This window comes from Rhinatrema bivittatum, chromosome 3, assembly GCF_901001135.1.
Source record: "Rhinatrema bivittatum chromosome 3, aRhiBiv1.1, whole genome shotgun sequence".
Classification (NCBI taxonomy): domain Eukaryota; kingdom Metazoa; phylum Chordata; class Amphibia; order Gymnophiona; family Rhinatrematidae; genus Rhinatrema; species Rhinatrema bivittatum.
Window position 1 is genome coordinate 370788068 of NC_042617.1, and position 13831 is coordinate 370801898.

The 13831-nt window shown below is 42.1% G+C and overlaps 1 protein-coding gene across 2 annotated transcripts in view; it reads left to right on the plus strand.

Moving 5' to 3' along the window:
- UBE3D (ubiquitin protein ligase E3D) overlaps positions 1-13308 on the plus strand; it is a 400519-nt gene extending 387211 nt beyond the window's left edge. For both annotated transcript variants that reach the window (XM_029595535.1, XM_029595537.1), the window contains one exon: positions 11720-13308. In XM_029595535.1, coding sequence (XP_029451395.1) covers positions 11720-11740 — 21 coding nt within the window. In that variant the 3' untranslated portion in view covers positions 11741-13308. The remainder of the gene's footprint in view (positions 1-11719) is intronic.
- Positions 13309-13831: the final 523 nt, after the last annotated feature.

Below are 13831 nucleotides of genomic sequence, written 5' to 3' on the forward strand. Positions count from 1 at the left end.
TATCGTCAGGGGCATTTGTATTATATCGTTAAATAGGGGGCGGGAAAACCGGCACACCAAAAAAACCCTAACACCCACCCCGAACCTTTAAAAGAAACCCCCACCCTCCCAATGCCCCCCAAAATGTTTTAAATGACCTATGATCCCGGCGCGATGTCCCGCTCTCTGCCCACGGCTGCTGTGAAGAAAAATGGCGCCGGTGGCCCTTTGCCCTTATCATGTGACAGGGCAAAGGTAGCGCCGGCGCCATTTTGATTCCTAGCTCCCGACATCACGCGTCCAGGAGATCGCTCCCGGACCCCCGCTGGACCCCCAGGGACTTTTGGCCAGCGTGGGGGGGGCCTCCTGACCCCCACAAGACTTGCCAAAAGTCCAGCGGGGGTCCGGGAACGATCTCTTGCACTTGAGCCATATTGCAAAATGGCGCCGGCCGTATTGCCGTATTGCAAAATGGCGCCATTTTGCAATACGGCTCGAGTGCAAGAGGTCTGAGGAATGTGGCTGCCTCCAGCAGGGTAAATATCCCCAAGATGCCCCCCCCCATCCCATCCCGCACCACTGCACTGCCGGTCCCTGGGATGATCACATCATATGGCGTGCCCCAGGAGGTAACTGGAGCCTGTGTCAGACTCCTCCGCGAGGTTCCTTGCGACCTCTTTGCCCTGTACCACCATGGGCGGTTTGGATGGAAGTGCATCCAACGATTCATCATTGGGCAGAGCTGCGCTATTGGGTTCCCCCTGTGGGGCTGGGCAGCATGCTGAGGATCTTTGCTTGCGGGCACGTAGCATGGCTGCGAGATAGAAGGGAATTAAATAAACTGATAGTCACCAAGCAGTTTTCTCCCTCTATCCATCAAATTGCACTAATTAGAGCCAAATTAGCAGTCATAGAGGAGAAGGACCTACCAGCCATTGAAAGCCCATTCACAGAGGAAGCAGCAGTGTGGGGAGCAGGAGCCAAAAGGGACGAAATCAAGCCTTGCAGCTCTGTTACCTTCCCACTCTGCTGCCCCCGCCCACTTCAAACCGCCCAATGAGCCATCCAGGATCCACTCGGCACTGGGTCGAGCCCCTTCCCAGAGGCCTCTCCTTCTCCCCTGCTCCAGCACACCGTGAGGTGCCGGCGATTGACGCCACTGTGTTGGCAATGTCATCACACGCCGCTGACGCCACTCGTGCATACATGATGACATCACTGCTGGTACATAGCCCGCACCCAACATCTACCCAGACCAGGCCCAGCCAGTGAGTTATGATGCTCCCCTCACCCCCACTCGCTCCAGGTGGGGCTCTGGATTTCCAGCGGCATCTGTGCACTGGCCCGGCGCTGTGTCTATATGTTTCATAAAATACTGACAATTTTCCAGAATCAGATTTACATCTATAACCTCTCCTCCTCCTCCTCTGATACAAACAATGAGGAATGTGATGGCATCAAGTCCTCTTTTTTTTCTTTGTCATACTAAACCAACTTTGACATTGCTTAACGTTCCTTGATCTAATTGTGATAATGGGCCCCTGGTCCTCCTAGAAATGTTGTTGGCTATAGAAAAGTGCTAGCAAAGCACGCTTTAGGCAAACTCAGCAAGAAACGTGGAGAAACTGTAATGTGTACTGAAGTAGTTGAACTGGAAAATTAAGAAACTAGAGAAAAGCTTCCCGTTTGGTGACCATGTTACTTTCAAAAGTATTTTCATTAAAGCTTAAATATTTAACACACATCTGCAAAAGCGGAAGAATTTGTATAGCTTCTTATCTAGTGCAATACAGATTGTTCTAATTTTTCATCGGGGGGAAGGAGGAAGCTTGTTCTTAGGGAAAGGAAAACCAAAATAATTATGCATGTCAACAATTTATAGCAATGTTAACATTAACTTTTTCACTGGCAAAATCTTTGCAACCTTCATGGCTGCAGGAAGTTTGTGGGGCGTTTTGTTATAAAATATTTAAATACCAATAATTAATTATTTCTTTATGTGTACCTAGGTATGACATATCTTTTTTTTTTTAAGGATAACAAAATACATTTATTTGATTCAACATTTTTCTGGCTATCTGGTCACTCTTTAGTATAATCCTTCTCTAGCCAGTGCAAATGGGTGAAACTACAGTGATTTTCAGAAGTAATAATCCAATCTAAGAGCGACTAGGGATCAGTTACCACTGCAGCAGATTAAATTATCATCTATCTCTAAAATCATAATTTTACCTAGTTTCAGAAAATATAATTTGTAACAGGAAGCCTTATTATTTAGACACTGAGAGGTCAATAATCAAAAAGGCTTGTCTGGCTAATTCAGGAGTTAGCTGGACAAACTCCAAGTTTTAAATTTCCCATCTAGTTAAAATGTAGCTGTATAAAAAAGAGGTAGCACAGAGACCATAGCAGCTCATGATTAAAGCTGTCATCTGCTGTGGAGGTCCTAGGAGACATTGTTACCTGTCCCAAAGACCTGACCAGTGCAGTAGGTCTGGAGCTGACAAGACAAAGGGATATTGTTTCTGTGTGAATACAGACTGTGATAACACTAGACAAAAAGTTTCCAGGTAATACAATCGGTTCTAAACCAGCATTTAATAAAGCTTTACATTTTCAATAATAGACCTGGTATGCTATTTCATAGGAGAAATTTTCTAAGGAGCGGGAAAAGTCTCAGTGTTTCCCAGCACATTAGGCCAAATACAGTACTTTGATGTTCCCCCATGTCCAGGACTCCAGGGAGGTCATGAGGCTTTGGATGATACATGGCCTTCCCTGTGTGCCCAAGTGCCCTGGACCTTTACAGGACAAGGTCCATGAATAAAAATGTATAGTACCAAGCATATACAACTTCTTGACATACTTGCACTTTATCTGACATTCCTATTTTAAATGCTCTCTTTGCTGGCCTGCAACTTGGGAGGTGTTCAAGTGGCCAACCCCTCCCATAGTTGCATCTGAAATGGTGATCAGCACCATCCATTCCACTGCGGTGAAGGCGACCTGGCTGTCTTGCTCTTCAGCTCTCATCCAGTCCTGCTTCCTCTTGACAAGATGTCAGAGGTCCAGCCCCTTATGGCTCAAGTCTTTCACACTGCAGTTGTTATGATACAGTGCATTGAGCTGCTGGCGGATCTTCTCTCCCATCCTCTTCTTCTTGTAGAAGCCCACTCTTCTGGATTGGAGGCTATACAGGAGATGCTGGACCTTCATGACCTCACAGACAAGATGTTTCACCTTTCGTGTTAGGAGGTTGGGCTTCCTCACTAGTGCTACATTCCGTTGGGACATGGTGCAAATTGGAAGACATGCACTGGGAGCCAGCCCTTTATACCTGCATACATATACAAATTTGCGTGTGTAAAGGAGCAGGCTCTATGTAAGAAAACATTACAAGCATACATAATAAAAATGGATAGCAAATATACCTGTCTTTATTATTACTTGCATAATTACTTGTACCATGCATGTGTATATTCTATTAAAACTTATGCTATACCAAAACAGCTGGATCCATCTGCTCAGAGACTTTAGGATCTAGTCCAGTATTTCTCCCTAGAGTTTGCAATATGGGGAAAACCATATGGAGAAAACCTGTCATGGAGCGTGCTGCTATTCCCCCAATACAAGGTGTTTAGAAAGTATGGTATGGGTGGATGAATACCAAATCATCAGGATCCTGGAAGATTTATTTTTTAGGCTAGGTCTTTTGTCATTTAATAAAGGTGTTTTTCATATGGAACATCGCTGTTTTTTTCCTAGTATCTCTTAGTAATTTTTATTTGTGCTATATCTTACAATATATCATAACCATGCAATATAACAATTAGTACTCTACATTTTGGTTGTGTTCAAAGGATTAATGGACCATCCTAATAAGCTCCACCGGTTATATCACCTTTATAGCTTTTTACGTAATCATTGGTCCTTAATCAGTCCATTTTTCATGTGTAATTTTTTTCAGTATGAAAATAATTTATTTTTTTTTTAAACATCTTGTTAATTACTTGTTAGTAAGTTCATATTTTCTCCTTAGTTTTGAGCAAACCCAACACGTGTGTTTCAAACCACAATCTGCATCAGGGGTATCCTTCTTATGTTTCTTTTCACATTTTCATTGCTGTAAAGAAGAACATCATTTTAGAATAGAACAGGAAAACAGCTCTCAACTGACAGCGCTACTCCCACCACTTAAACGAGAGTCCATCTTGGCATCCCAATCAAATCCCGCCACCAGAAGACGCCAAAACTTTGTCCATTTAAATATTTTTTATTGTATATTGTGCCTTACCAACCCTTTGTACTATGAAACAGGTGATGAAAATAACAGGTCTGAACAGGTGGCAGACAATTTCTGACGACTGACTGGAATATATTTGTTGTGAAGGTTCTTAAGGATTACTGGTGGTGGAGGTGGGTGGTGAGAGTGAGGCCAGAGAAACACCAAGGAATTCCTGATAGCTCACAGCTAGTAGCTTTTGTGAGATTGTACTAAAAAAGCAAATAATCCTTACTTTTATTAGAGCAGGGCAATGCAGTCTTTGGGCTGACAGATCTGCATTTCAAGGTAGGTCTGTATATGTGTGGTAAACTCCATGCTGAGTTTGGTAGATGGAACCAGAGAGCTTTCTGGAAAGTTGCAGGGCCTTACATGCCAGAGTAGTCAGTGTGAACAAGGAGGGGGATATAGGCTTGTTGCTCTATTAAGAATATGTAGAATCTCTGTAGAATATGAAAGATAGCATAGCTTTTCTGAAGCTTATGGGCCATGGAGGTAACTTGGATGACCTTTCAGCAGCAGTCTGCTTTCAGTGAATGCAGCTCCTACAAGAACATCTATACGACGACACCTCATGTTGTCAAGTGTACTGATTCAGAATGAACCACCTCGTGTGCTTCTTATCTCCCTATACTATGATTTTTTTAAAGGGATACATAATTGTTACTTTATACATTAAATTCCTGCTTGTGGCTTGGCAGCACTCACATCTGGTGCCCTTTGGGGAGGGAGAGAAGTGGTACATGTATATTTATACTTCAGATTAAGGATTTTCTTATTGGTAGCAGTTTTAGGAATGCAAGGTTAACACAACTAAACCAAATCTAAATGCTGATTATAAGGGTAGGTAAAAAGAAGATAACAATGAGTGGACAAACCTGCATAGCAAGTGACATGCCAGGGTTATATATGGGTCAGATAACTATGGCTATAGGATGTCCTTAAAGGGATCTTACAGTTATAGAAAATATTAAATAAACCATAGTATTTAGAAAACACCTGAGACACACACCCAAAGTAAATATGAACTTCTGAAACATGTATATTGCTTTTAAAAAATGTAAAACTTTGTATGAACTTTTTATAATTTTAATAAAATGGGACAGTGTATGGAAAGCTAGGGAGTATTATTATTATTATTTATTATTTATTTCTTTTATATACCGACATTCAATCGAGATATCACATCGGTTTCCAGATAACCAAGAGAATAGGGCGTAGTCCGCCCTATTTTACATTATAACATGGTAACCAAAAAACAATTATAACATATTATAACAGTAGTACATGGAACAAAAGGTTATAGGATATAACAAAAGGTTATAGGAAATAACATATGTACATGAATGTGTTGTTGATAAAATAAATTTAGGATTAGGGACTTGTTGGTAAGGTAATTTAGGAATGGAGGTGGGGGGGTGAGGGAAGGGAGGGGGGAAGGTGGGGTGGGAGGAAGTAGTGGAGTGAGGGATTCAGGGGGGTGAGAAGACTGAGTATGGGATGAGGTGTGTTGCGTTCGGGCAGGTCAAGGGTCGGGTGGGAAGGCTTTTAAAAACAGCCATGTTTTAAGGTGTTTTTTGAACGTTTGCAGTGATGGTTCATTTCTGAGACAGGAGGGGAGGGTGTTCCATAGGGTGGGTCCCGCTATTGTTATGGCTCGTTTGCGGGTTGCGTTGAGGTGTGCATATTTGAGATTGGGGATGGCTAGGAGGCCAGGGACCTAAGGAGGTCAAGTCCTGAAGGCTTAGGACTCAAGTTGTAGTGGTAGTGGCCTCATGGAGAGACTAGCTCAAGAGCTGCCATGAGGCATTCTTGAGTCATGGAGAGTCGTTCCACCATGGCAACCAGACTCCTGAGTTCAGCTAGAACCTCTCTCATCTCCTCTGCCATCCTCTGCATTCCTTCACCAAAAACAAATTGAGACAATTGCTCTTTGCCTGGAGTGGGAGCTCCAGACACTGAGCTAGGCTCAGGAGCTACTGGTAGGGCAGCAAATTATATTGGGAGAGGTTGAGAGGGCCAGCCCGAATCCCTGCAGCAATAGATCTTGTAATTGAAAGGGGAGAAGACCCTACCAAGATGAGAGGGATGTCTTGAGCTGCATGCCCAGGTCTCCCGTTGGGTGGGGGGGAGGGGGGGGACTGGACTGCCACCGCTGGGTCCTCTGATAGTGATGGTGGAGGAGGTGGCAATGCTGCAGCCTTCTCTTCCCCAGCAGTGGCATCTGCATCGGTTTCAGGAGGGGCTGGATCTTCACCACCTTGTTTTGCCGCTTCCTGCTCAGATGATGATGACAAAGTAGTGTCAGCTTTGAAGACAACATAAACTGTGTGTCCTTTTATGTGCTGAGAATGTGATGTACACTATCATAAGAGTGGATTCCTTTTCTGGGAGAGATTGTTACAAATCCGGAAGTGGACACCTGTTCCGAGGTAAGTTAGCGTTACCAAAGAGAGTAAACCGTCTCTGGTCCCTACCGTCGGAGGGCAAGGCTTGAAGGTTCAGCAGTCGAATGAAGACTTCGCCCTGGAAGCTCTTGGTTCCCCCAGGAAGAGCCTGTAGGAACCTGGCCGCTGGGACTTAAGAACTTCTTGAAGACTGAAGATTGGTCTGAATGCAGGCGCCTCCTGCAGGTTGTGGATTCCAGACGGCTGGTGCCTCCAGCAGGTCGAGTCAGTCTAGGAGTAGAAGCCGAAGCGTGGTCAGGAGCCGTTCCGAGGGTTGAAGCCAGGAGAAGAGTTGAATCTGTTCCAGAAGCAATACAGGAGAATGGTCTGCAGCCAGTCGAAAAGCAAGCCAGGAGAAGGGTCCGCAGCCAGTCTAGAAGCAAGCCAGGAGAAGGGTCCGCAGACAGTCCAGGATCAAGCCAAGCAAAGAACGACAGCCGGTCCAAGAGTCAGAAGCCAAGAATCAATCCAACGAGGGAGAAGAACAGAAACAGGAACGAAGGCCAAGAACAAAGACCAGGAATACCAGTACGGAGACTGAACAACCAGAAGCCTCAATACCAAGGCAAAGTCTGAGGAGCAGACCTTGCCTTAAATACCCAAGGCGAGGGAGGAGTCTTGGGAAGGAGCCACGATACTTCCTGGCGTGGCCCCTTTAAATCTCTCTTCAGCCGCGCGCATGGCTCTTTAGTAGACAGAAGGGGGAGGAGTCGTCCCGGCCGTGCAGAGCCCAGCGGCTGGCCTCAGCAGTGGCCATGGCCATGGGAAGAGCGCCGAAGGGGCCTGCCCACACCAGCAGGGGCCTCGGTGCTAACCCGACGCCGCAGGTAAGTACGGCCATGACAGTTGGCTCCGGTTGCGACCCGCCGTGGCCAACGGCCATAACAGAGATGTCTCATATAGGTTGTTGCAAGGCCCTATAATGGTAACTTGAGATACAGAAGTTTCTTTTCAGTAGTATAAAAGGCATGATATTGAAGCAGATGCTGCAGAGCAATAAAGAGACATAAAAAGGGATTAAATTAGTATATGTTTTATTCTTATGTGATATAGTACTAGAAGTCAAGACTTCAACCCAGGCATCATAAGCACTACAGCTCATGAGTTTCAGACTTGCACTGATTCAACCACTTTTTCTGTCTGTCACCCAGGATTTCATTGTTTGAACAGCCCTGAATGGCGGGCTGCCACCATTTTTCCAGGATAGAAGGAGATGAGAGTAGAGCTGGCAGTTACATAAGTTCTGGTTCCTACACAGTAGAGCTAGTGGTGTATATCTGTTCCAGTTCCCTGCAGAAATGATTCAGAGCTGGTGGTGGCAGGATAATTTCTGTGCCCCCAGGTCCTAGACAAAGCAGTTCAGAGAGTGTTGGAGCCACTAACCACTTGACGAGAGCAGCCACATGGCCTTGATTCTTTTGCATTTCCTTGGGAAAAGACAGTGAGACAGAGGTGAATGCCTGTCAGCCCTTCTGTTTCTGCTGCTACTGGGTGTACTCTCCCCCTCAAACAAGTCTGATATCACCCTGGCCTCGCTCCCTTCTGCTTCTTTCCCCCCATTCTCTCCATAATTCCACTTCCTTGTTGTCTACAAATGAAACCTGAAGGTTTCTTACAAATAATACTTCATGACAGTGCTGCCCGTGACCCAGAGAAGAGCCAGCATAGATTTAGCAAATGGAAGTTGTGCCTTACTAATGTTATTTATTTGTTTATTTATTTATTTAGGTCTTTTTTTATACCGACACTCATGATACCAATCATATCGTATCGGTTTACAATAAACAGTGGTGCAATAACATTAAAATTAACAACTTCGTGAACAATAGGCTAAGAGAGAGGGAGAGAGTGAAAAGTTACAATAAACAGGGGTACTTGAACTGGGAGGAGGAAAAGCCAGAGTAGTGGCTAGCATAGAAATAGGTAGTATTTATTTATGTTAGAATTTATGTTAGAATTTATGTTAGAATTCTTTGAGAGAGTAAATAAGCATGTGGATAAAGGTGGGCCAATCAATATACAGCCGGATTTTAGAAGGGCCACGCGCACACTGTGCACATTTTAGAACGGGCCCAGCCATGCACGTACCCCCCAATATGTGCCGAAGTGCCAACCCCTGCAAAAGAGGTGGGCCGGGGGAAACTATGGACCAGTGAGCCTAACTTCAGTGTCGGGAAAAATAGTGGAATCTATTCTAAAGATCAAAATCACAGAGCATATAGAAAGACATGGTTTAATGGAACACAGTCAACATGGATTTACCCAAAGGAAGTCTTGCCTCACAAATCTGCTTTATTTTTTTGAAGGCGTTAATAAACAAGTGGATAAAGGTGAATTGGTAGATGTACTGTATTTGGATTTTCGGAAGGCTTTTGACAAAGTCCCTCATGAGAAGTTTCTTAGAAAACTAAAAAGTCATGGGGTAAGAGGCAATGTCCTTTCGTGGATTACAAACTGGTTAAAAGACAAGAAACAGAGTAGGATTAAATGGTCAATTTTCTCAGTGGAAAAGGGTAAAGAGTGGAGAACCTCAGGGATCTGTACTTGGACCGGTGCTTTTCAATATATTTATAAATGATGTGGAATGGAATATGATGAGTGAGATTGTCAAATTTGCAGATAATACAAAATTATTCAGAGTAGTTAAATCATAAGCAAATTGTGATAAATTGCAAGAGGACCTTGCGAGACTGGAAGATTGGGCATACAAATGGCAGATGAAATTGAATGGACAAGTGCAAGGTGATGCCTATAGGGAGAAATAACCCATGCTGTAATTACACGATGTTAGGTTCCATATTAGGAGCTACTACCCAGGAAAAAGATCTAAGCATCATAGTGGATAATACATTGAAATTGTCAGCTCACTGTGCTGCAGCAGTCAAAAAAGCAAACAGAATGTTGGGAATTATTAGGAAGGCAATGGTGAATAAAACAGAAAATGTCATAATGCCTCTATATCGCTCCATGGTGAGTCCACACCTGAGTAATGTGTACAATTCTGGTCGCTGTATCTCAAAAAAGATATAGTTGCCCTGGAGAAGGTACAGAGAAGGGTAACCAGAATGATAAAGGGCATGGAATAGCTCCCCTGTGAGAAAAGGCTAAAGAGGTTAGGGCTATTCAGCTTGGAGAAGAGATGGTTGAGAGGGTTTTGAAATCATGAGAGGTCTAGAACGGGTAAATGTGAATCGGTTATTTACTCTCGGATAATAGAAGGACTGGGGGCACTCCATGAAGTTAGCAAGTAGCACATTTAAAACTAATTGGAGAAAATTCTTTTTCACTCGATGCATAATTAAGCTCTGGAATTTGTTGCCAGTGAATGTGGTTAGTGCAGTTAGTGTAGCTGGATTTAAAAAAGGTTTGGATAAGTTCTTGGAGGAGAAATCCATTAACTGTTATTAATCAAGTTTACTTAAGTTGAGTTAGAAAATATCCACTGCTATTACTGGCATCAATAGCATGGGATCTACTTAATGTACTTGCTAGGTGTATGTAGCCTGGATTGGCCACTGTTAGAACAGGATGCTGGGCTTCATGGACCCTTGAGCTAACCCAATATGGCAATGTCTTATATTCTTATGTTCAGAATGCATGGAATTATTCAGCAAGGAATGACAAATAAAAAGAGAACATTTTAATGCTTCTCCCTAGGTCTAAGGTTTGACCGCACCTTGAGTATTGTGTGCAGTTCTGATCACCCTATATCAAAGAAGATGTAGTGGAATTAGAAAAAGCATAACGAAGAGCAACAAAAATGGTGAAGGGGATGGAATGGTTCCCTAATGAAGAAAGGCTAAACAGGTTAGGGCTCTTCAGCTTGGAGACAAGACAATAGAGAGGAGATAGGATAAAGAATTATAAATCATGAGTGGGCTTGAAAATATAAATAGGGAACCATTATTTACCCTTTCAATTGATATTAGGACTAGGAAACTCTTCTTGAAACTACCATGTAGTAGATTTAAAACAAATTGGAGAAAGTATTTTTTTCACTAAATGCGTAATTAAGCTGTGGAATTTGTAGTCACAGTAACTAACATCGTGAGATTTAAAAAGGGTTTGGACAAGTTCCTGGAGGAAAAGTCCAAAAACAGTTATTAACTAGGTGACTAGGAAACTAGTACTTGTTGCTGGGAATGAGCAGCAGGAAATTAGATCTATGTTTTGGGATGGGCCACTGTCGGAGATAGAATGCTGGGCTTGATGGACCTTGGTGGCCCAACATGGCACTTTTAGATTCTTATTCATCTCATTGTGTTATACCAGGGCATAATTGACCTTAGAGGGGAATGTTAAAACCCAATTATGTTAGAGACAGCCAAATTGGTTGCCAGTTTAAAGTTTACTTCCCTTGAGGAGATTTGCAAGATGCAACATGAAGTTCAGTCCACACATTCACATCACCTTATCTGGTAGATTTGGCCTGTCTGTCCTCTGTGGCTTTTTTCAAAGGGTATAGCCCACATCACTCTCTCCAAGGACCCATTTTATTGTTTTGGGTTGAGTTCTTTGAGGTAAAAATCATACACGGTTTTTTTCCATCAAGAAAAAATATTGCTGCCCATTGTTGGTTCTTTTTGTTTTCCCATTTTTCTTTGAAGGCAATCCTTATCTACGGAATCCCTCTTGTTTGACATGGTGAATTGAATAGTTTTCAGAGAAAGCAAAGTTGCTTACCTATAACAGCAGTTCACAGTCCACAAACTCACTCTCTTCTTTTAGAGCTGTGTTCTTACCCTTCTGTAGCTTGTCTAAATAAGAACAGAGAGAAGCTTTTGCCACAGTGTAGGATATCCCAGGCATGTTTTGCCAGAAAGCTCTGGAACTTCATATCAATCTGCACAACGTACAATCATGTGAATCACTCAGCTATTTATTTATTTATTTGATTTATATTCTGCTTTTCATGTGACAAGTGAACTGTTGTCTTCTGAAAAAATCTATTAGAGGTAGTCCATTTTGCTTTATTTTGCAGTGCAATAATAATTTTGTTTTTCTTTTGCAGGTAGCCTTTTTAAAGATGTGAAAAACATCAATACATGCCTTCATGCTTCTTCTCCAGGAAATTTTGCAGCACAGTACAGCATCCCCAGTGGAAAAAGGAGACCTAGTGGGATTTTAACTAACAAAGACATGATGAGAGAATACAATAATCCTGTGATACAGAGAGACATTTCAGTTTGAAACATCTTCAGATTGCTTTAAAAAGTATGAAACCTTTAAACCTGCTCTTTAGCATACAAGTGTCATTGGATATTGTACCTAGACTCAGGAGCAATCCAGTCTGGAAGAGTTAAGTCATATTGTAGGATTATAATATTTATCATTTGTATAGTGTCAGAAGTTTCCCTTGCTTATTTGCTCTATTATTTATAAAAACTATGTGTGTGATTTTGAAACACACTGATTTAACGTATGTAGTGTACCTGAATGTTCAAAGGAAAACCCCCATGGATTCTTTCCCATTGAGAATTTACATAACGTGCACACATTTAAATTGCTCATGTACTTTACACCTGTTGTTTTGTCCAGATGGGCAGCCAAGAGAGGGAATTAGCAGGTGAAAATGTCAAGTATGCATCCTGTTTTCCTCCCTTCCCTAAACATGTCCATAGGAATGCCTCTTTCTAATGTGGCTAAAAGTACCCGCATTCTGAACCCTGTGCATACTTTTTAGCTGCTCTGAGGGCAGTTTTCAGGTGGGCCAGTTTAGTTGCATAAATTGTAATCATGTCCACAGGGAGGACATGAGAATTGTCCTCCCTGTGGTTATCAATATTTCTAATGTTCTAGAATAAAAGGTGGCCTCTCTACTTCTTTTAAATCATGTCCTCTCTCTAATCTTTTATATCCTAGCTGAAATCTTATCTGTCCATAATCATCTCCAGTATCTGTGTTCATATTATTATATGAACAGAAAAGCTCAACTGTGAAGAAGAGCTAGACATTTTTTTTTTTTGCATTAAAAGTTATCTTGTATTTGGTGCTATCTTGGTGGCGCAGTCATCTCTGGGTCATCTGGCTTTAGAGTTCATGATTTCCATATTCTAGAAAGGAGCCTGGAGAATGGCCGCTGACCAAGGAGTGTCCGTGCAGTGACTGGAATAAGCAGGTTGGGAGACGATATAAAACAGGAGAAAAATCTCTAATTGGTTGTGTATGAAGGCCCATAGTGCTGTAGTCCAACAGAAACTGGTTCTGATTGATCTAGAAGCCTAAAGGAGCAGGATGAAACTACCCCCTTCCCTTCACCCCCAAAGAACCAACTTGAATGAATTAATGGTTCTTGTGGAAATAATTATATTGGCATTTTTGCATTCCATCACAGGTTTCAAAATGTCCTTAAGTTTAGCACTGGTACTCTTTCTACATGGACACTATTACCATCATGTTTTTTTATTGCTAGTATTAAAATAACAGCAGGATTTTGTAAATTGCTAAATCTCCATTAAGGAACTCCATGCTCTTTGTAATAGACTCTTTAATCATTAGGATGATGATTTATTCTGCAATGTGTTATGTTTACTGTATTCTAATGGTGATGAGTATTATATGAACATTTCTTTATGATTAAAGCATTTTGTTTTTTTTGCAGTCAGTCTGGTCTCATTTCTATGTGGTAGATGTCACAAGTTTATTATTATTATTATTGTGGTTAGGTCAACCTTTAAGATCTCACAGATGAAATAAACAAATTGAGGTAATTTATTGCAGTTCTAGCATAACACAAATCATTTTCATAATTTTAAATTGACCCTGATGTGATTTTGCATGAAAATAGTGATCTACTTTTCAGACATTTATCTTCAAGTCTTACTTCTTGTATCAATTACTACTCCTTCTTCTGTGTAATACAGTTTAATCAGCTTTACTACTACCAGGGCATCTACTTCTGGGACAAAAGCTGCTGCAGAGTTCAGCATTAATAATATGAAAACATACCTAAACTTGAGGCACTATAGAGCAGTATATTAATCAAAACAAAAAATTACTTGTTTGGGTGTATTCTCACAGGACAAGCAGGATGGTAGCCCTCACATATGGGTGACATCACAGGATGTAGCCCAATCACGGAACACTTTTGTCAAAGTTTCTAGAACTTTGACTGGCACCTACT